The 21,084-nt window shown below is 39.4% G+C and overlaps 4 protein-coding genes across 6 annotated transcripts in view; 1 reads left to right on the top strand and 3 right to left on the bottom strand.

Moving 5' to 3' along the window:
• Positions 1–6,214, bottom strand: part of dym (dymeclin) — a 65,878-nt gene extending 59,664 nt beyond the window's left edge. Inside the window, exons 1-3 of one of the 2 annotated variants that reach the window (XM_085168381.1) lie at positions 5,785–6,214; positions 4,696–4,902; positions 28–80 (exon numbers count right to left, since the gene is read on the bottom strand). In XM_085168381.1, the coding sequence (XP_085024507.1) occupies positions 28–80; positions 4,696–4,835 (193 nt within the window). In that variant the 5' untranslated portion in view covers positions 4,836–4,902; positions 5,785–6,214. The remainder of the gene's footprint in view (positions 1–27; positions 81–4,695; positions 4,903–5,784) is intronic. The other variant, XM_085168382.1, reaches the window with a different exon arrangement.
• A 586-nt stretch (positions 6,215–6,800) lies between these two features.
• On the bottom strand, positions 6,801–8,476 carry c21h18orf32 (chromosome 21 C18orf32 homolog). Its single transcript, XM_085168391.1, has 3 exons — positions 8,354–8,476; positions 7,362–7,562; positions 6,801–7,139 (listed from the first exon to the last, which is right to left on the bottom strand). Exons 2-3 carry the CDS (start codon positions 7,539–7,541, stop codon positions 7,074–7,076), a joined length of 246 nt encoding a protein of 81 aa, XP_085024517.1. The 5' UTR covers positions 7,542–7,562; positions 8,354–8,476; the 3' UTR covers positions 6,801–7,073.
• rad1 (RAD1 homolog (S. pombe)) lies at positions 8,464–14,776 on the top strand. Its single transcript, XM_085168390.1, has 7 exons — positions 8,464–8,565; positions 8,914–9,151; positions 9,265–9,373; positions 9,462–9,619; positions 9,840–9,940; positions 10,863–10,961; positions 12,212–14,776. Exons 2-7 carry the CDS (start codon positions 8,957–8,959, stop codon positions 12,387–12,389), a joined length of 840 nt encoding a protein of 279 aa, XP_085024516.1. The 5' UTR covers positions 8,464–8,565; positions 8,914–8,956; the 3' UTR covers positions 12,390–14,776.
• brix1 (biogenesis of ribosomes BRX1) lies at positions 13,000–17,129 on the bottom strand. Of its 2 annotated transcripts, XM_085168389.1 has the most exons (10): positions 16,695–17,119; positions 15,421–15,532; positions 15,284–15,327; positions 15,130–15,200; positions 14,990–15,039; positions 14,826–14,899; positions 14,113–14,163; positions 13,821–13,922; positions 13,590–13,718; positions 13,000–13,496 (listed from the first exon to the last, which is right to left on the bottom strand). In XM_085168389.1, exons 1-10 carry the CDS (start codon positions 16,842–16,844, stop codon positions 13,251–13,253), a joined length of 1,029 nt encoding a protein of 342 aa, XP_085024515.1. In that variant the 5' UTR covers positions 16,845–17,119; the 3' UTR covers positions 13,000–13,250. The 2 variants fall into 2 exon arrangements, with proteins under 2 accessions (XP_085024515.1, XP_085024513.1); XM_085168387.1 differs by having other exon boundaries at positions 13,000–13,718; positions 16,695–17,129.
• Positions 17,130–21,084: the final 3,955 nt, after the last annotated feature.

Genomic DNA, 21,084 nt, shown 5'->3' with positions numbered 1-21,084 from the left:
AAATTATTTATGTAGTAGCTAACATACTGAGGATCTTGGCCAGGGGTATGACAGCTTCTTCCAGTAACTTAGATTCTCCACTGTGAAAAAAAAAACCCAGAAAAGAGAACAAGTCAGGTTAAAATGGACAGAAGGAGCTAACTGCATGAGTAACCTTCCCTCTGCTGGAAACTCAAGGTACTACACAACAATAAGATGCAAGTCAACAGGGACAAAAAGAACAAAGTTAAACAAATGCACATAAAAAGTCTGAATAATACATACAACAAGCAAAGAAACAGAGCATGACTCAGTTATAAATCATGGTTTAGTTAAAGGCGCTGGTCGCTCATCTTCTTGTTCTTTTGGATGCTCCCATTGGGGGTCACCAGATTGGATCATCCTGCTTCTATCTGACCTAACCCAAACACCCTCCTCTGCATGTCCTTCTCCACATCCATGAACCTCCTCTGTGATCTTCCTCTTTTCCTCCTGCCTGGCAGCTCTATATTCAGCATCCTTTGCCAAAGATGTCCACTCTCTGTCATCTGCACATGTCCAAACCTACAAAACTTAACTTCCCTCTCTGATTTTGTTTCCAAAATGCTCAACCTCCGCTGTCCCTCTGTTATACTCATCTCCAATCCTGTCCATCCAGGTCACTACCAATAAAAACCTCCATGCACTGCTACAGCTTTACATTCTTGCACTAGCTCTGTGCTTGGAGAGAAATCCTCCTCGCGCGAATAAACTTACCTGTTTGGAGGCAGAACCTACAGAGAACGGGGCTTTAATGTGATTGGTCACTTTGATGGACACTTCAGGTTACTGTGTTAAACTGAGTTACGATGTAGAACCGACAGAAACACTGTTTTAAACTGTATTTGTCTACAATATGAAAAATAAGAACGCTTTCCCGATCTGTTGTACAGTATTACATAGCTTCTATCATTTAAAAAAAATAAATCATCATAACGAGAGGCACACATAATTTCTAAGAAAAAGATCAAATTGTTTCTTAGTAAATTAAGTAAACTTAATTTTATAAAATGTGAACAAATATAAAATAGTTTATTGTTGCTACCAGTTGTACACATCTGGCTACAGAGCTCCACTCAGTGTGGGTTCAGGCTCCACTGTAATAGTTCATCCAGATAATATTTCAGGTTCTTTGAACAGACAGTCTGTGGGGTGGATAGGAGAGTAAGATGTGACAGGCTGTTGTTGGTAGGTAGCTCATTTGTCTGAACTAGTGTCTAACAAACAGTTCAGGTTGTTACTATGATGCTGTGTAAATCTAAAGGCTCTTATAACTATATTACACAGCATGCTTGTAACCGCTATGTGCAAGGTGTCTAATTTTTTTATGCGTTGTGGTTATCTCTGTGCCGCTAACCACATGATTAACTTTAGTCATGTCTGTTGTATCCCAAAAGGTTGATTCTGTTCATCTGGATGTTGCGTTTTCAGTGGGAGAAACGTTTCGTCAGTCACCCAAGTCACTTCTTCAGTCTCAGCTGACTGCAGGTTTCCCCAACCTTAAAAACAGTACATTTACATAATGTCTGAAACTAGCACCAAGCTAGCAAGCATTGAATGAACAATGGGCTGGGAGGTGACTTCCTTGATCATTAGTATGCAAATTCTCATGACCATTGATCAACAACTACTGATCAAAGCACTGATCAAATGTTTCTCCCACTAAAAACGCTACGTCCAGATGAACAGAATCAACTTTTTGGGATTTACTTACCTGGATGATTGAGCATGCATCATCATGTCACGCATCTGCTTTCTGTTGTCACAATGTTCTAGAAATCATTTTAAGTTTTGTTTGGTAAGTTTATATATTTGTTTGTTTAAAATCCTGAAGTTCATAAAGAGACTAGCAAAAACAATATTAAAGAGCCATTTCTCCTCTGTACTTAAACACTGTAGAATTCCAGGGCATGTTTGAAGCACTCCCATCTAGTCACGTATGTGCAGTTACATCTGTTTGCTGCAGACAGAAGAACCTTTTGTTGACAGGTTTAAATGTTTGTATTGTGGCCAAACTTACCAGATTGCCAGATTCTGATGCAAAATTCCTTTCCTGATCATTGTATGACATTTTGTTTTTTATTTTTTAAATCATAGAAGATATGTAATACTGTAGAACAGATTAATGGGACAGCAGTGCAGAGGCTTCAGAACTTGCCTTAGAATTCTGTGGTTTAAAATATTTCTTTAACATTACCGGGACAGTTGTCTGTATTTTCACTGCTGCACAGCAAACAGTGACTGTTGATGATTCATTTGACAACTTTATTTGTTTACAATTTGAAAAATAAAGTTTAAAACATCGTTCCGTCGCTGCCAGTGTAACTCAGTGTAACCCAGTAAACTGAAGAGTCCATCAAAGTGACCAGTCACAGGACCCCAGGACCCCCATCCTCCTTTAGGCTCTACCTTCAGACAGTGAAAGTATAGTAAGTAGCAGAGAGTTACCCACGAGAGTGTAAAACTGTAGCAGCACGTCCAAAGCAGACACTCTTGTGTGCACGATGGCTTTTTTGGTGTGCGCAGCTGCTGAGTTTAACGTGCAGGCGCTTCCCTTTCACTCAGATAAACGGTTGTCAATACAGGTGAAGAACAGAAGAAGAGGCAGAGTTTTCTCAGATTATTAGGAAGATAAACCATTAGTGGTTTATCTTCCTAATACTTTGAGAAATCTCTGTCTGTTCTTCTGCTGTATTGACAACCATTCCTGTGAACGGCTTTAGAGTTGGTGGGAACCTGATTAAGTGTGGTGCCAGACTTGACCATCTTTTACATTAATAAATACCCCATACTATTACCCTTAAATGTAACCATGACAACAGCAAACACTTATTCTGACCTACACCTAAGTTTACTTTACACCATTTCCTGTTTCTGTGCTATTTTAGCTAGCTGCTGGCTTCAACTACTTATTTATCATGGCACAAAGACAGTGACACTGGCCATCATTCAACTTTCAGAACGAGAGGAAATTGTGCAAAAAGATGTGTGTCCACAAACTATCAGTTTGAAAGTCTCTTGTTTGATCACGTCTCACCGTGTGACTGTTTGCGTCTCAAATAATTAAAGATTTATTTCTCTTTGTTTAAAGGCCAAGTGCCTTACACAACTACAGGGTTATAAGCCTTTGGACAAATAACAGAAGTAAAGCCATTAGGGACAGCCAAACCCACTGTTGCAATACTGGAGAAGAATGACACGCATAAAACGCTGCATGAAAGTGCTACATATGTAACCAAACCATTAGAAAAAGCAACAATGTTCCACTTTCTGATCCTGCAAGTGCTCAATGGGTTCAAGTCACATGACTTTCATCATTAAAAGGTGAACATGAGGTTTCTTAAAATGTCATACAACAAAATTTGTTGAGAAATCTCTGTGTGTCCTTCTGTAGCCGACACAGCACTCCAAGAGCACTAGTTATTATAAATTACCATTCAGTAGTTTGATTCAATATAGCAGCAACCTGATATGTTAGCTATTTGTGTTTATCTTATTGAGCAGCAATTAGAGTGTAAGGGCAAATACACACAGGAAGAAACTAACACCAGAAATTTCAATGTTCAAACGGACGACTTAAAGTGATGATTACTCATGACCGACCCCCACTGACAGCAGCAAACTGCTGTATACTTGGACAGGGCTCAACTTTTTGCCTTAATACAGACAACACTATTTCTCAGTCTTATTTTAGACAAACACTAAGTATGAATGCAAAATGTTACATGTGTCTTCTGTTTCTGTTACTTGGTAGATACTGTAGCTATATTTATTTTATGAATGGAAAACATCACAACATTAGTAGATTAATATGTAACATCAGTCAATCAGTCATGGTCCACCTGAAAGCGAGAACAAGGTGCCTTTTCTTCTCAGTGCTGTTTACAAAGGAACTAAACGTTAACGGTTAACTGGTCTGATCACAGCCAAGCAGATCAGCAGCCCTGTTAGATCGTTGCTCAGGTGATCTCTGCAAACCTCCGGTTTACAGTTTAATCTTAAATCCCGGGTGTAAATCTTAAAAGGACTTTCTAACTAGAAGGCTTTGTTCCCTTGTGGTGGAGGGAACAAACCATTATTAAAAACATCAGTGCATCTAAGGTCTGCAACCCAGGAAAATTCACATATGTCAATATGAATTTTTCCTCCACTCTGTTTGCCTTCCTGACTTACTGCTCGTTTTGTTGGTTTTGATATGTGAAGGTTTCATCTGAGTGATTTAAAGCGTCACATTGTGTATAAAAGTTATTTATCTTAAAAGTACAGTAAAGTGGTGTTTTGATGTCATAGCCTCAATTATTTGACTTAGCTAATAAATTACTAATTAAGTAATTGAAATGAGCAGAGTGATGCCATTGTAAAAGTTATGTGGACACCTCCCCACACCCCATTGTGTTGTGAGGTGGGGCAATTGTTTATTGGGCTTGCTATGGAACATCCTAGATATGTCTGATGGGACTAATGTGCTAGTAGGGTAGGATGTCATCAGGGATTGTAGTTGCCATGGATGGGTGTAATTGGTTTGCAACAATGTTAATGTGAGTGGTCTTTTTAAAGTAACATAAATGCTTGGAGACAAAGTAGAACACTGCAATGACTGTTTGCGGTTTTAATGTGATGGCTGACAGGTGTATTGAATTTCAGGTGTGTGTGCCTTAACACAGTGTTCCTTTTTACCTGCTGGTGGGACTGATGAAGGTGAAGGAGATGAGCTGGTTCCAGAAAGGGTCATTCTCCGATATGGACTCTGTGCCCACCAGGGCCTTGAGGCTGGGATTATCGGACAGGTCACTGACCTGACTGGTGTTGGCTCCCATCTTTGCTGGCTGTGCTCAGCCAGACTCACTGCTCTTCACTGCTTTTTCACCAGGCATATGCCAAAACCTGGGACAAAGAAAATGCTTTAATCTTTGGAGGCACAAAGATTGCACTCGCTTTGGGCTTTAAGAAACAAGGGCACCAGGGGTGCCAGGGATGACTGTGGTTCAATTGGATAGGTTTGATCCCTGGTTACTGCAGGCTGCATGGGGACGACACTGAACCCAGAGTTGCATTCACTGGAGTGTAAATGTTTGATTAAAAGCACTTAGACATATAAAATGTGCTTGTATGAATATGTGTGAGTGTGTCTGTGTGTAAAGTTGTGATGACACGTGCTGTATAAAGTGCTCTCAGAGCTTAAGCACAAGAGTGCTATATACGAGTAAGAGCCAGTCTATATACACTCCTAGTTCTTCATGTTTGTGCATTACAAAAACTGTAAAACAGATCTCACCAACTCAAACACAAACTCATCCTTGAAAGCCAAAGTTCACAGGATCACAGTAGGACGACACACACTGAACCAGGACATGGCTTTTGTTTTTTTTCTAACGACACACCTTAGACACACAGGTGTAGTCAGCATAAGTGAAGTGCAGTACAGTATTTACAATATTTGCAGTGCTAAACCATAAAGGACAATTTATCTTTCTCCAGCAAGAGCTAAAATTCCGTTTTCATATTCATTATATTATTTCAACATTTACTTTAAATGACACTGTTTAATTTTTTTTAATCTACCTGCACGACGTTAGCTTGACCATACTGATTTCAAGCGCAGGAAATAGCCTGCCGCTTAGCAGTTTTCACAGTAAACAATATAAACTCAAAGTCCCACATAAGAATGAAACAGGCGCTAATAAATTTCTCATTGAGGAGTGCTTTGGTTTAGCCAGTGGTTAATAACGCATATACAGAGAGCAGCCAGCTGACCGCTCAGCTTACCTGTCATAAACGCTTCTCTCAGCTCTCCGCGTCTCTGCTGACTCCCAGGACCGTTCAGGGGCGACTACTGTTTCTTAAAGTGACCTGAAGTTTAGTCCAGTTGATTTATTAAGTGCGAACGACAAAGGAAAGGGTCTGAAATTGTTTTGTAATTCAGACAGTTAAGTTTAGTCTACATACTCCTTTCCTCCATGTTTTCCACGTAGCCACCCTGTGCGTAATGACGACATAAGGGCGTTTACTACATCTTCTTCGTGTGTTCGTCTGGTTGGAAGCTATCAGAACTGCTGCCCTCTATTTTTTAACTTCTCTATTTTACTTTTTTTTTTAATAACTAGTGCATGCCCATGATATCGCATTGTTTCGGCTGTTCGCAAACGAACAGCAAAATATATATTAATAGAATAAGATAAAAAATAATAATAATAGGGGCAGTACATGTTGTTTATATGTTTAAAAAAAACCTTTTATTTTAGGCTATTGCTAGGTGATTTTAAGCATATATATTTCGAATTATGGGGTGTCCTGAGGCATCTTGGAAAATTGACAGCCCGGTCAGCATCATGGTGAACGTGTTTGAATAAGGGGAAGCCAAGTTACACAACAGAACATATGCAGACACAGTAACAAGTCAATAATAGCATTTACTTCACTGGCTTAAATGTGGGTGATCAGTGTAGGGTATATTCCAATACTGTAAAGATATTAAATATATTAACTATATTTTTCCTTTTTGAGCAATGTGTGACAAAGACAAACGTTTCCCAGCTACTTCTATGTCTGGAGTAATTCTTCCACTGTACATGCAACACCGTTACTGAACACTGTTACTACTGGCAGTACACACAAATGTCAGGCCTAAATTTTTAGTTTATACCTACTTTCGTGTCAAGTTGCTAACACTCTTTCATATTTATTTTAATTATTTCAAAGTTATATGAACAAAACAGCTTTCTTAACAACTCAAATATGAAGAGAACACATTATTCAAAATGAAGAAAAAGCAGCAGAAGCACTTAAGAGGTCTTGTTTATTTTATTCATTATTTATGCTTAAAGTTTAACTTACAAAATCTATGTCATTCAATACAATAAACAGCTGTATCAATTAATGATTAACAGAAAATATATCAACAAGATGGATGACAAAAATAAAAACAAACTCCAAATAACAATTGGAAGGTTATAAAATCCAATTAATTCTAAGGTGATTTATAAGTTAATCTATAGTTTCTCTAGAAGAATTAAATATTTACATTGTTTTTGAAGCATTGAATATATTTTGAGGTGTCAGTCTGTCTTCTTATCCGTTGCTATAGTAGATCCATTAGCAGTGGCCTCGCCGTTGCTTTCAGGCTGAAAAACATGAGTGAATTTTTTTTTAAAAACTCGCAATCAAATAACTATGAAACTTCTACGTTAAAAATGACACAACACAGAGACCCTTTGAGTGGCTCCTATTAGTTTCACTATCATTTTTAGATATATTCGCGCTATATACCAGAGCTGGGAAATATTTCCATAATAATTTTTAAGTTTCTTAATGAAAACATCATAAAAAATTATCCATTTACTCACCTTGCAAGTCCCATTACTCTTTTCACTAACTTTTTGGTCATTAGCACTGGTCTCCTGCACTGCCTTTTTGTTCCAGAATATATTAATAATGGGTGAAATAAAAGGATAAAGATAAGGCTCCAGGAACCTCTTGTAGACCCACAAGAGGACAGGAATCACAATACAGGGAATGCACACCATAGCTGGTAAAAATGGAAAAACCTACAACAGAGAAAAAAAAGTGAGTTGTACAAAAAATACATAGTAAGTTTATGGTTGGTTGTTGAGCTATTGCTACAAGGTTCTTGTAGAATGATTTATTAACATTTCATTAATTTATTAACATTTATACAATAGTTAAAAAACAAAAACAAACAAACAAACAAAAACGACAAAAAAACCCCAAATCAAACAATCCAACATGCACTTTAAAACACGAAAATAAAGCAAAAAATATATTGGTTGAAATGACAGAAATGTGTACATAATTTGAAAAGTAACAGAATCTTTCTTTATAAATAGGTTACACAAATTTAAAAAAGAATTTATGGCATATTTACAACAATTACTGCCTACGTTTATTTTAAACTCGTCTGGTGTATATACGTTAAAAATGACTGTACTGAGACGTTTATTATTTTGTTTGTTTTATTTATTCTGGCAGCTTGGGTCCTCCACACCGAGCAACCTGTCAGCCATACTGATGTTTACAAAGCTAACCTGAGCTACCTTAGTTAACGGTGGAAGGTAGCTTTCTTTCACACGACTACACAAATTACTCTGTTCATGATTTCTGTTGTTGTGTGCTGTAAATTGTTTTTCGATCATTTTTTAACACAGTTGACACACTATTGGTTTCATGCTCTCTAAGTTAAAATCAAACAGTAAGCTAAAGCTAGCGTCATATCACACCCGGTAGCTATAACGATTACGAAAAACTGTCACCAAAGTTCAAACAGGAAAATAAAAAGATTTGAACTGTTACACGAGGAAGACAGAATAAAGACTCTCACCTCTCCCAATCACAAAATGAAGCTGTCACGCACTACCGATGGGCAGAGTATGTTTTATGGCGAAATATCTGGAATGTTGCTGACGTACGACGTACTTTAACTCCAACTTCCGTAGAAGAAGAGCGACAGGCGGAAATTGTTCATCATCAGGCGCCTTTCTTCAAAAACAATCACAAGAACTGCTGCATAACAGCTTTATAAGAGACACGAAGGTAGTTACAGTTTTTTTGGGGGGAATATTTTAAATACATTAATGTATAGGAGAATCTAGATTGTACAAATGTAAATTATATTAACGTTAATTTGTGTTTTACGTCGTTTTAAACTCCAAGCGAGCCACAGTAAAAAAAAAAAAAAAAAAAGCTTACAAGCTTAGTACTTCAGTAAAAGCAAAGTGACAGTTCGGTGTGTGTGTGTTGTAGAATCGACACAAATCACTTTGGCGCATTTACATTCTGTCCGATTTAGAATATAAATGATACGCCATTCAACAAAGTTTTACCTTCATGCGCATGTGATGTATGATTGGAGCGGCTAATTTGATGTGTTTACCTTTACAGGGACCTCGCAGCGGGTATCTGTGCGCTTTTTTTCAACGCTACAATGCCTCTCTCCACTCAGTCGCAAGGTGATGATGAACAGTACGTTTTAGTGGCGAATTTGGACAATGCTCGCAATCTCTCCAACATCCTGAAAGCAATCACCTTCAAAGATCACGCCATCTTCACAGCTACAACCAATGGCCTTAAGGTCACAGTGGAGGACTCGAAATGTCTGCAGGCCAATGCCTTCATCCAGGTGTGTTTCTCTTGTATTTTGTCCGTGAACATACTTAAATGAGCAGGTATGTTTACTTTGTGTTTAATCCTATAATACTGATACCTTAGTGAAGCTGTACTCATGTCTCCCAGGCTGAGATCTTCCAAGAGTTCACCATAAGAGAAGATCTGGTGGCTTTTCAGATCAACCTCACTGTTCTCCTCGATTGCCTCAATATATTTGGTGGAACCACAACACCAGGTAAAATTCATAAAAATAAACTAATTAAAAAAAACCCACCTGAGATGGGACTCAACATGCTTTTTATCTGTTTTTTGTGATGTTGCAGGTGTATCAACAGCCTTGCGGATGTGCTACAGGGGGTATGGGTTCCCTCTGACGTTGTTCCTGGAGGAAGGTGGTGTAGTGACCGTGTGCAAGATTAACACGCAAGAACCAGAAGAACCGATTGACTTTGAGTTCTGCAGCACTAATGTCACGAACAAGGTTAATTTCACTTTTTCTGTTATTAAAACTGGAATATTAAATATACCAAAAAAAAATCAGATGGGAAACAATAAACCAATGCAAATGAATCAGTTCAGAAATTACAGTTTCTCTGGTTTCCTTACTTTACAAATCCAATGGGCATAACACTATTTGCAGGTGTTAGAAAAACAGGAAACACAACTCAGTAACAACTGATGTATCCCTGGCTCTTTTGTAGGTGATCTTGCAGTCAGAGAGTTTGAAGGAAGCCTTCTCTGAACTGGACATGACTAGTGAAGTGCTACAGATTACCATGTCCCCCAGCCAACCATACTTCAGGTGTGCTGTCCTTACTGTACTTTTTCTACAGTGTTGTGCTGGTTTATGATTACATTGCTGAAGTTTAAAAAAAAAAATCACTGTGTTTAAAATGACTGTAAAGGCCTTTACACACCAAGAGTATTGGGGGGAAAAAACAGATGAAATTCAGAATTTAATACACAACATATGTAAACACTGAAATGGTAGAAACAGAGACTCTCGGTTCAGAGCAACAGGGAGAATTTTGCGGTTTCATTCAGAAGTTGAAGCTGAATCACGACCGCTTATGTCTGTACATCTTTCCAGATGTCATTAGGGTAGTTTGAATTCATGTGGGCAGAGTTAGGATCACATCTGAGGGGGCAGAGAAGTCATTTTGTAGAACTGATTGTGTTTCTGTATTGAAATTGTGTTATTTACTTTTGCTGCATCACCGGTTTTCAGTACCGGTGTGTGTTTTAAGCTACAAGTACACTTTTGTTACCAAATGCAGTGGTCTGATTGGCAGATCTCTTTATTCTCGTTCTGAAAAACATTTTCAACGCAATAAATCTTCAAATTAATTATTTTTATGAGTCTGGTGTGTAAAGCTCTTAAAAGAAAAGTCACTGACGATATCCACTGGGAAAAGTATTTGGGATTAGACATAATCCACTTCTGGGAAACTAAGTCTTCTTAACAGTAAAGTTGAGGCATGTTTTATGCTGAATTGTATTGATTGAAGCTAACACTAAATATAATGTATAGCTAAGCTAAAGGTAGGCACAGTGACTTTCTTCAAGGATTTGTTGTAACAAAATAGATCTTTTTCCTGTCATTCATTATCAGTGTGCTGAGGTAGTTTGCAGTCTAACTTTGTCCCCTCTGCATTATTTTTGAAAGTGCTGCTCTTTTTACCTTTCATTTATATTATTATTATTTGATTTGTTGATTTTCTAAGGTTGTCAACATTTGGGAATGCTGGAAATGCTCATTATGATTACTCCAAAGACTCGGACATGATGGAGCTGTTTAAGTGCACTGAAACACAAACAAACAGGTCAGCACACAAACACATGCGCAGATTATTTAGACTGTAGAGAACACAAACTACCCATAGGTGGACTGGGAGGACAGGAAGCACCAACACAGCGACTAAAACCAAATGTCATACACAGTAGTGAATGACATAGCAGAAAATGTGTGATCTTTATCTCGCTGTAAAGTCAGTCACGACTGTCTGTGACTGACTTTACTCTCATTTTCAGTCTTGACCCTTTTACATGCCTTTTACATGCCATGCATGGTTGCCAGGCAGATAACTCTGATCATAATGTGAAAAAGTTGAAGATGTTGACATGAATATTTTTTTCTAAGTCCAAATATTAAAAAGTTATAACCAAATATACTCATCTTTCCTTTGAGAGTCATAAAATTAGTATATCTGTTCAGTCACTGTGTCAAATATACCCTTGGACAACAAAGTTGATGTATATCAGATTCTCCAGCATCAGTCAGGTAATCGCAACAAACTAGACTGTAAATGATGACCTCCAGCAATGGTAGAAGTCATTTTTAATGAAACATAAGAAATGCTGGAATATATTTGTATTAAACTGTTTAGTATTTTATTTTCTTTAAATCTAGTTTGTTATATTTGATTGTAATTCTGAGCATTTTGTGGCTTATGTTTTGGTAAACTAATAATAACCAAAGGGCAGTGAGAATATTTTTTATTATTAACAAACTAAGCTTTGAAAATATTGACACTCACTTGTGTGCACACACTAATAATGAGTGCCAGTGTCCTTAACCCAAGTATGAACTCGGATAGGTATACACTCACCTTGTAGGCGCTCTAGAAATTCCTGGAATTGGAAATACTTCACTCAAGTAGACTCCCATGGTTTGACCTTGTGTTGTATACTTGTGTGCAAACTGTAATTGCCAGCATGGCTTCTAACCAGAGGTCTGGCCACAGGACGTTGCAGCACCTGCATGCAGGTGTTTAGGATTTTAATCATTTCCCCGGTGACTCTTCGTCCTCTTTACATCTCCTTAAAAGCAGACTTGTTATGACTTATGTAATAGAGCTTGTTGACTGGATACATTTGACTTGTAACTGAATAAAAAGCACAGAAAAATAATGACATTTACAACTGCAACTGGATATGCTGACATTAATGAGTCAGCACTCCTGGATCCGGTGTTAAGTGTTTCTTGGCCTTTCTATCGTATCATGTTAAAAATCTCTGCATAGTTTTAGCGTATCCCTGGGTAATGTTTTGTTTGTATTCTGTCTGCAAACAGATACAAGATGTCCCTCCTGAAGCCGTCCACCAAAGCCTTGGCTTTGTCCTGTAAAGTCTCCGTCAGGACAGACAACCGGGGCTTCCTCTCTCTGCAGTACCTGGTCAGGAATGACGACGGACAGATCTGCTTCGTAGAATATTACTGCTGTCCCGATGAGGAGGTGGAAGAGAACTGAGAACACCAGATTCAAATCTGACTTGTAATAAGCACCTTAACTACACACCGGAGGTCAGTTTGCCAGAGGAGGCAGGTATGGAGAAAATGCTGGACTTGTAATGGGCACAGTGGAGTAAACAGAAAATGAACTGATTCATCATTTGCCAGATTTGAGAGAAACAGATGTTGTGCGTGTGATTTGCTGCTGATGTTCTTATGCTCTCTATGATTACGCCACACGTCATAATCGTAGCTCGATGTGCTGCAGGAGTATACAGAGACATGTTCGATGTGTGTTCAAGTACTCTATTGATTACTATGGTGACTCAGCTGTTTTCAGTCCTAAGTCTCACAATTTGTGAATGTTACTCCTGAATTTGAGTCTACTTGTTAAATGCAGCTCTCTTTATATTTGCATATCAGAGCTCGTCTTTTGACATATGCTTCCAGATGGCTGACAGCCTGTAAAACAGGACACATTAGACCCAGCTCACTGATCTAAAACAACACCTATTCTACCTACTTTGAATAGGTGTGATTTCTCTTAAGCTGTGGACACACTTCCTCCAAGTCTATGCTGAGACTATTCCAAAAGTCTTTTATGGAGTATACATCACAGGATACAGAGATCAAGTTGGTATTTTATTTCTATGACATAGAAAAGAGTTTTTACTCCAACTCAATAAACATTACATCAAGAAAAACTTGTTTATCAGAAAAAGAAGAAAGGAGTTCATAAACTGGGGCAACAAAACATGATGCATATTTGCCCAAGGACTGTTTCTAATACTGTACTTGAGTCCTGACTGTGTGGTGACATTGCCATATTTTTACTGAATAATGGCAGCAGTATTCACTCAGCTTATTGCAGTCCATCCAGTTACCTACGTGCCATCTGCATCCTTTGTCTTTTGAAAGCTTTCTGTTTTTTCTTCACCACTTTCGACTCAGGCGCTTCCATCTGAATGTCAGCGGGCCTTTCCTCAGCCGGTGTCAGGAAGACATCCGCTGTAACGTCACTTTCCAGGTCCTCCTTCGCAGACGTCTTCTTTCCTTTCTGCATCTCCTTTACCATCTGCTTCTCTCGCACTTTGGCTGCCGCTGCCAGTCGCATCTCTCTCCGGTGCTGCAGGAGCATACAGAGAGATGTTCGATGTAAGAACGTTAGTATATCAGGAACATTAATTGTAACTTCAGCTATCGTGCAATGGATTTTTACCATGTTAGGAGAACGGAAGTCTGGGTTTTCATAGAACGTAGGCCCCCCAAAGCTCCCCTGAAAGATCTTCATGAGGTTAAGAACAAAGCGAGGCCCAATCTCCACTAGAGAGCCATCTTCCTCAATGATCTGAACACAGCCAGAGGAAAATAAGAAGTATTTCATTTGGAATCCGCTCAAGCCAGGGATAAAATATCAAATGAAATTTAGAAAAGTGTGGCGGAAGAGTACCTGGTAGTTGCGAAACCAAATCCTGTTGTCTGCAATGGTGAAGGTGAAAACATGGTCCACAAAAGGCTGACTCTTAGGATGGTAGCGTGGGGTGGAAAAGGTCTACAAAAGAAAAACCGAATGAGTTCAGTCAGAAAATACAATTTGTTCAACTCTTCAAGAAAAAAAATGTTTAAAAAAATCACATCTGCTCCGTTCTTTACAGTAAAAACATGATATGTAATCGGACTTTAGACACAAAGTGTCAAAAACTGCAGTCACAGTTTACATCCACGCTGTCCTGGAAACGCACCTGGATGAAGAGCTCTTTCAGTAAAGCATAGTGGGGCTCCTTGTCGAATTTCTGTGGAAGAAAATAAAGAGTAAAAATAAACTTCAGCTCTTGCCCAGGCGTTTTTTCTTAAATTCAACTTAAACACAAAAAAACTTTCACTATTCAGATCACAGACCGAGAATTTTGTATCAGAGTGAAGACATTGTGCAGATTTTTGTGATGCTATTTGTAGGGATGGGAATCGAGAACCGGTTTATGTAGAAAACCGATTCCCAGAGGTCCAATTCCTTGGAATTGTTAAGTTATAGAGTAACATGAAAGTAATGTAATGAGTACTGTAAGGAATTATTTTTTCCAGGGAGTAATTAAGTAATGTACTGCATTACTGCAAGAGAAGTGTTCTGTGTAACATGCACAAACATTTAACCCACAGCATGCAGTTAATTTGCATGAAGGTAATTTCTATATTGCTTCTTAGCAACTGTGGTGACTTTCAAAACGGACCCAATGACAATCGATAAGTAATTGAATTGATAAATGATATTGATTTCGGAATCGCTAAATTCTTACCAATTCCCATCCCTATTTCCTGGACTACACTAAACCATAAATATCTGATGTGGTGTTGATGAGACTCATAGTGCAACAAATTCAGAATAAAGACATACTGATTATAAACTAACAGCAAGTCTAATTTATTACTCCTGGCTTTATGACCCAGTTCTACTCACAGGATCAAACGAGAGCAGCGGCCTGGATCCTTTGAGGCAGTTTCCTGTCAGTTTGAGTTCGGCCAGTGTGTGAACTGTCAAAGAGGAGGGGCAATGCAATTATTTTCCCCAACGTATAACAAATGATTGCTGCATTTGAGGACTTTAGTGGCGAAATAACTTACTGTTCTGGACTAGGAACTTTGCAGAAGGGCCATGGGGGCTGTTTGAAATCCTACAGGACAAGAACAGGATTGAACTTAGTTCAGATTGGCTCTCCTACGAGTCTGATGTACACGAGATGTAATACCAATGAAAATCTCACCACATATAGAGGTCCTGCTTCTTCTTGGCCTCAAAATAGAGGCACTTGTTGCAGTTTTTGATCTCACAAACCTGCCAAACAAATGACTTTATTCTCCTGGATGCTTTATATATGTTATATAAGAGTAAACTAAGATGTTAAACAGCAAACTTACCTCGTTTATGACAAACAGCTTATCCTTTCTGTCCATTTTTGTGTCTAGGTACAAGATTTGTGGGTTAGTAAGGTAAGACAGATAACACAGGTGTTTGTGTGAAGCAATGCTGTAGGTGAATGCTACATGACACTAACCTGCCTTTGCATGAGGCATCATGGTCCTCAGGTCCTGCATCAGGTGTCTGGTTCTGAAGTTGATCCCTCTGGAGGAGAAAATCAGAACTCTTTCCTTGTTGGTCCATTTGCCCTGTTAAAGACAGTTTAGCTCAGAACATCGAACTAAAACAAATACCAGTTTGCAATTTCAGTCTTAAAATGCAACAAAAGCAAAGAAACAGTGTTCTTCTACTACGGTTCAGAACAGATATGGATCTGCCCGGGAGTTTTTCCCTGTTTGCAGAAGGCTGTTGGTCCATTGTTTACCTCAGCTGTCAATGCTGGGTAAGAGGGATCCACATTTATTCAATCTGGAAGAGACCGTCAAACCTTGTGGAAGTAGTCTAATACAGGTCAGTGACCTTTGACCTCCATACTGAGGTAAGTTATTGAGGATATGCTGAACCTTTCTGTTGGTAAAAGCTGCTGTTTTGATGCTTTGTGAATAAACCCTCCGATGTAAGCAAACCGCTTATTACAGCAAAACCTTTTTGGGACACTGAGTCTACTTTATAACCAAGTGCTGTTGTTGTTTAGCCAGTGACTATGAGTAACAGCAACAACATCAGGAATAAATTAGCATGTTGTTTCCATGTACAAAAGCCCTGGCTTGAGTTCAGGACATGAGGCTTGAGGTGCTTCTCTCTCCTTTGCATTTTTGTTTCTTTGATGAAGGGGACCCCTTCTCCACAACTATAAAACACAAGCATAATCCTTCAAGTCTTGAGTCTGAAGACGAAGGCACGAATTTAAAGGAGCCTCATAGCTCGAGTTCTACGAGTTCTCTTCCTTTGGTGTTTTACACATGTAGCCGAGCTTTAGCCTCACATGTAAAATGCGACTAGGTGGAAATGTCCTTCCCGGCCACTGTATTTAAATAAGCTGGGGGAACATTGCCGCCTCCACAAAACATCACGAGGCATTTATGTATTTTTAATGGATTAACGATGCGTTTATTAAAACGCATCAATTTGTTGGATGGAACGTAATAACACACTATCATATTTATGAGCACAACATTCTTTCTTTTTACTATTAATTAGCCTTAAATACCGACTGTACGTTTAAGGAGGCAGTTTGGTTTATATCTGTGTCGATATCAGATTGGGAATGTTACAATATAACGAATTCCTCTATCTGATGCTACACACTGAATAGGTTATAGATAAGTAAGTAAAGTAGCGCGTAGTTGGTAAACTGAAGTTGGCTCAGCTAAAATAGTTCAGTGGACAATAACACGCTATAACTCTGACCTGAGAGATCGGCGCTGGCACTGTGATCTCATGTTCCTTCTCTCTTCCCACTTCCTCTAGGCCTTTGCCTTCATCTGGTACCAGTTTTCCTTTTTTCGGCTTGAAATCAACGGAATCCTGGCCGGCACGTTTTCTCTTGAACGGCGACATGTTTGCACGCACACGCAAGTCTCCTAAAACATATCCGAAGAAAAAATATAAAATAAAACAAAAGTTAGAGTGACCTCTAGTGTCCTGGAGGTGGTACCCCCAACGTCTTTTTTGGATGGAGGCTCTAGAAGAAAGAAAGAAAGATCCCCCTTTTCAACCCTGGCATTGGAAAAAAAAAAATTCATTTATTCGTTCATTTATTATGTAACTCCTGCCTGCCATAGAGACAGGAGTGGCATGCTGCCAATTCCTGCCTCCACCTGCCTGACTAACCCATTCTATTTATTAAGTAGCTCCAGGATGAACCCTGGGTTCCCTGTACTAAAAAGGTCAATCAGTTACCAGGTTACATCGCCATGGTAACTCATTCTGCGAACCTTAAGTGATCGTCTGCCAAAAAGTGCTTTCTGGTATTCGCCAAAAAAAGTGATTACTCGTATTTTAATTGCTGTAATTGACTTGTTGGCCTATAACATGTGAAGCATGTGCCAAATGTTTCCCTTGTGATCGCTATTAAGTCATCTTGAGCCACAAACAACATTCCTGCTACAAGGTAGAAAATGAAATTAGTTTTTTTTACATATTTACATCAAAGGCAATGGTTACCAAAAACAGAGTACTGTACCATTATTAAATTAAATTAATTAAATACAGATAAGAGGACAACCCAGGTTGTAGTGTGAATCGGTTGATAAAATAGTGCAAGTTACAGCGCTGATGTAAACATCTGTGTTTGTTGGGAACAGTTTTGATTGTACAGTCTGACAGCTGCAGGGAGGAAGGACCTGCGGAAACGCTCCTTCATGCATCTAGGATGCAGCAATCTTTCACTGACGGAGCTCTGCAGTTCAGCAACATTTACATGCATGGGGTGGGAGACTCTGTCCATCAGAGATGTTATTTTGGCCAGAGCTCTTCTGTCTCCCCCACACCTGCACTGGGTCCAGGGTGCATCCCAGAACAGAGCTGGCCTTCCTGATGAGTTTATCCAACCTCTTCCTCTCAGCTGCCGATAAACTGCTGCTCCAACATACCACACTGTAAAAAATGACAGATGCCACCACAGAGTCATAGAAGGTTTTTAAAAGCGCTCCCTGGACTCCAAATGACCTCAGTCGCCTCAGCAGGTAGAGTCTGCTCTGACTCTTCCTGTAAAGAGCATCAGTGTTGTGGCTCCAGTCCAGTTTATTATTCAGGTGAACACCCAGGTACCTACACGAGCCCACTATCTCAATGTCCACTCCCTGGATGTTCACCGGTGTCAGTATGGTGGTTCTGAGTCTCTGGAAGTCCACCACCAACTCCTTGGTTTTCCCAGCATTGATCAGCAGGTGGTTCTGCTGACACCAGTCCACAAAGTCCAGAGTCCACTGTCTGTACTCTGAGTCGTCCTCACCTGTGATGAGGCCGACTATGGCAGAGTCGTCAGAGAACTTCTGTAGGTGGCAGCGTGGGGAGCTGATGGAGTAGTCTGCAGTGTAGAGGTTGAAGAGCAGACCAGCGTATCAGAGACACAACCCTGTGTCCTCACATACTGTGGGCGTTCTGTGAGATAGTCCAGTATCCACTGGAACAAGTGGTGGTCCACTCCCAATAGCTCCAGCTTGTCCCTCAAAAGTCGTGGCTGGATGGTGTTGTAAGCACTGGAGAAATGCTAAAACAGGTAATTTCTTTATTTAAAACATAATCCCTTTGTAAATCCTGTTGACTACACTCTGTTTACCAATACAAGCAAACATCTTACATGTAAAAAACACTTTCTGGCACAACGCCAGTATGAACTCTCCACCGACTGAAGTCTCAATCAATGTCACAATTCCTAAATGATAAAGTTGTGATACTGATAAATTTGTTAACTCGCACAATTGGCATTTTCCCCAGCTTTTCTTCCTGCCTTGAAGTCAGCTACACTTTACCAATATGTAGCTCTTTTCCCGTCTTACTGTCCAAAACACTGAAAACACTCACAAATTCATACAGCACTTTTAACACGAAACAGTACAGTTTTTTTTTCTCTCATGTCGCTGATTTATCTGAAGTAGCTGTGTTATTTTGATTCTCTGTTATGTTTTTTAACAACTTCATTCTTCCTTTGTAAAATCAGCTGCTTAGCTGGGGACATAATAATCAGTGTGATTGCCAAATCACCCCTTTCATGTGAACGTGCTCACACCTACAGTGGGGGAAATGTGATCCCCTGCTGAAATTGTACGTTTGCTCATTGCCAAAGAAATGAACATTCTCTCATTTTTTGTGTTTTTTGTTTTACTAGTTTCATTTTAATAGAAAGAGGGATAATATCAACCTATAATCCAGAAAAAAGCACCTCTCCACCAGCATGGGTAAAACCAAAGAGCTGCCAAAGGATGTAAGGAACAGATTGGAGGCCTGCACAAGACTTGACTGAGCTCTAAACCATCAGCAAGAAGCTTAGAGAGAAGGTGAAAATTGTTGCAAATACTTGGAAATGGAAGAAATATAAAATAATCATTGGTCACCCTCCGTCTAGTACTCCATGAAAGATCTTCCCTCATAGGATGAAGATAATCATGAGGAAAGTAGTAGATCAGTCTAAAACCATACAGGAGGCTCTGAAGGCAGTTGGGACCACCATCACTAAGAAGACCTTTCATAACACACTATGCTGCAGTGCATTGATGTCGTGCAGCACCACCAAGGTCCCTGTGCTCAATAAGGCAAATGTTAAAGCCCATCTAGTTGCCAGTGAATATCTAAATGAAGCAGAGAAGACTTGGGAGAAAGTACTGTGGTCAAAAGAAACTAAAATCATGCTATCTGGCATCAACTCAACCCTGCATGTTTGGAGCAAGAGAAATACTGAGTAACGTCCAAAGAACACTATTCCCACAGTCAAGCATGGAGGTGAAAACGTCATGCTTTCAGGCTCCTTTTCTGCTAAAAGTACAAGACAGCTTCACCACACCAAAGGTCCAATTTTCCGATTGAACATCTGTGGAAGGAGCTGAAGCTTCCAGTTGCCAAGTGGCAGCCAAGAAACCACAAGGATTTAGAGAGAAGGGCCAAAATCCCTCCTGATCCAGTTGCCAACCTGGTGACCAACTATAAGAAATGTTTTACCGCTTTACTAGCCAAAAAGTGTTTCTTCCTCACCAAATACTATAAAAGTACAGGTACATACCTTTTATGTAATGTTTGTGTGTGTGTGTGTGTGTGTGTTTTATATTTTCTTCAACTACCGTGAAGATTAGAGACTGTTTCTTTAGAGACATTTCTTTGTAAACGAGCAAACTAATTCTGCAAGGGATTGAATAATCAGGATAAGCGGTCAGCTATGTGTGACCGCTTATCCTGATCGCCAGTGTTAGGGTACAGGATGCTGATAACGGCTGGTTATTTTTGAAATACAGTATGACAAGACGCTTATGTTGCTGCCACGGTTTGCAGGCTGCCTGTACCACACCAAGTCCTCATCTTCATCTCTGCTGTCACACAACATATATCCTAACCCTTGTAGCCATGCACCCATAGGTCTTTTTTCTTTCCTTTTATTATTCCCTTATTAATGTCATCATGAGCCCTGATGTCTTTTCTTTTCTGGACACTGATGATGACAATACCCAGTGGGATGTTTTCCTATATGAAGAAGAATAGCATTCAAGTCATTGTTACCACTTCCTAATCTGCTTATAATTACCTGCTGCTTCCTGTTGGTGGAAACAATACTGCAGACAAGCAAAGGGTTGCGTGTGGAGAAACATACACAAAAGGCATTAATCAGAACAAAGCAGATTAGGAAAAAAACTAAAAATCAAAAGACCTCTGCAGTTATTACTGCATTTATGTAACCATGGACTAAATCCAAAACCCGCTGACACAAGCCGCTGTTTTACTTGTTTTTGAACATTATATATAGGTTTTATTTTTCATCTTTGACCTCCATAAACATGAGATGAAGGCAGATTTAAAATACGTAAGGTCCTCTTTCATTTTATATTGTAACAGGACTCGAGTTTAGTTCTAAGTACAGAGGTTTTCATGTGCTCACAATGACTAAGGTGGAGCACGGTGGGTGAGTGAATGATTGATTATAAAAGAATAAAACACAGAGGTGTGGCAGTTTGGGTGTCTTGTAAACTACCTTTGTTTTCAGCGAGGGACATACTAAATTGAGGTCTTTAGTAGTTATTATTTCAACAAGCATCAAGCTTTCTTGTTAGCACTAGAGGGCGCCATGAGCTCGTGAAGACAGGGATGTGGA

The sequence above is a fragment of the Neolamprologus multifasciatus genome, chromosome 7, assembly GCF_963576455.1.
Source record: "Neolamprologus multifasciatus chromosome 7, fNeoMul1.2, whole genome shotgun sequence".
In the NCBI taxonomy this organism is placed as follows: Eukaryota; Metazoa; Chordata; class Actinopteri; order Cichliformes; family Cichlidae; genus Neolamprologus; species Neolamprologus multifasciatus.
The sequence above is the reverse complement of the archived record's forward strand: the minus strand, read 5'-3'. Positions and strand labels throughout refer to the sequence as shown.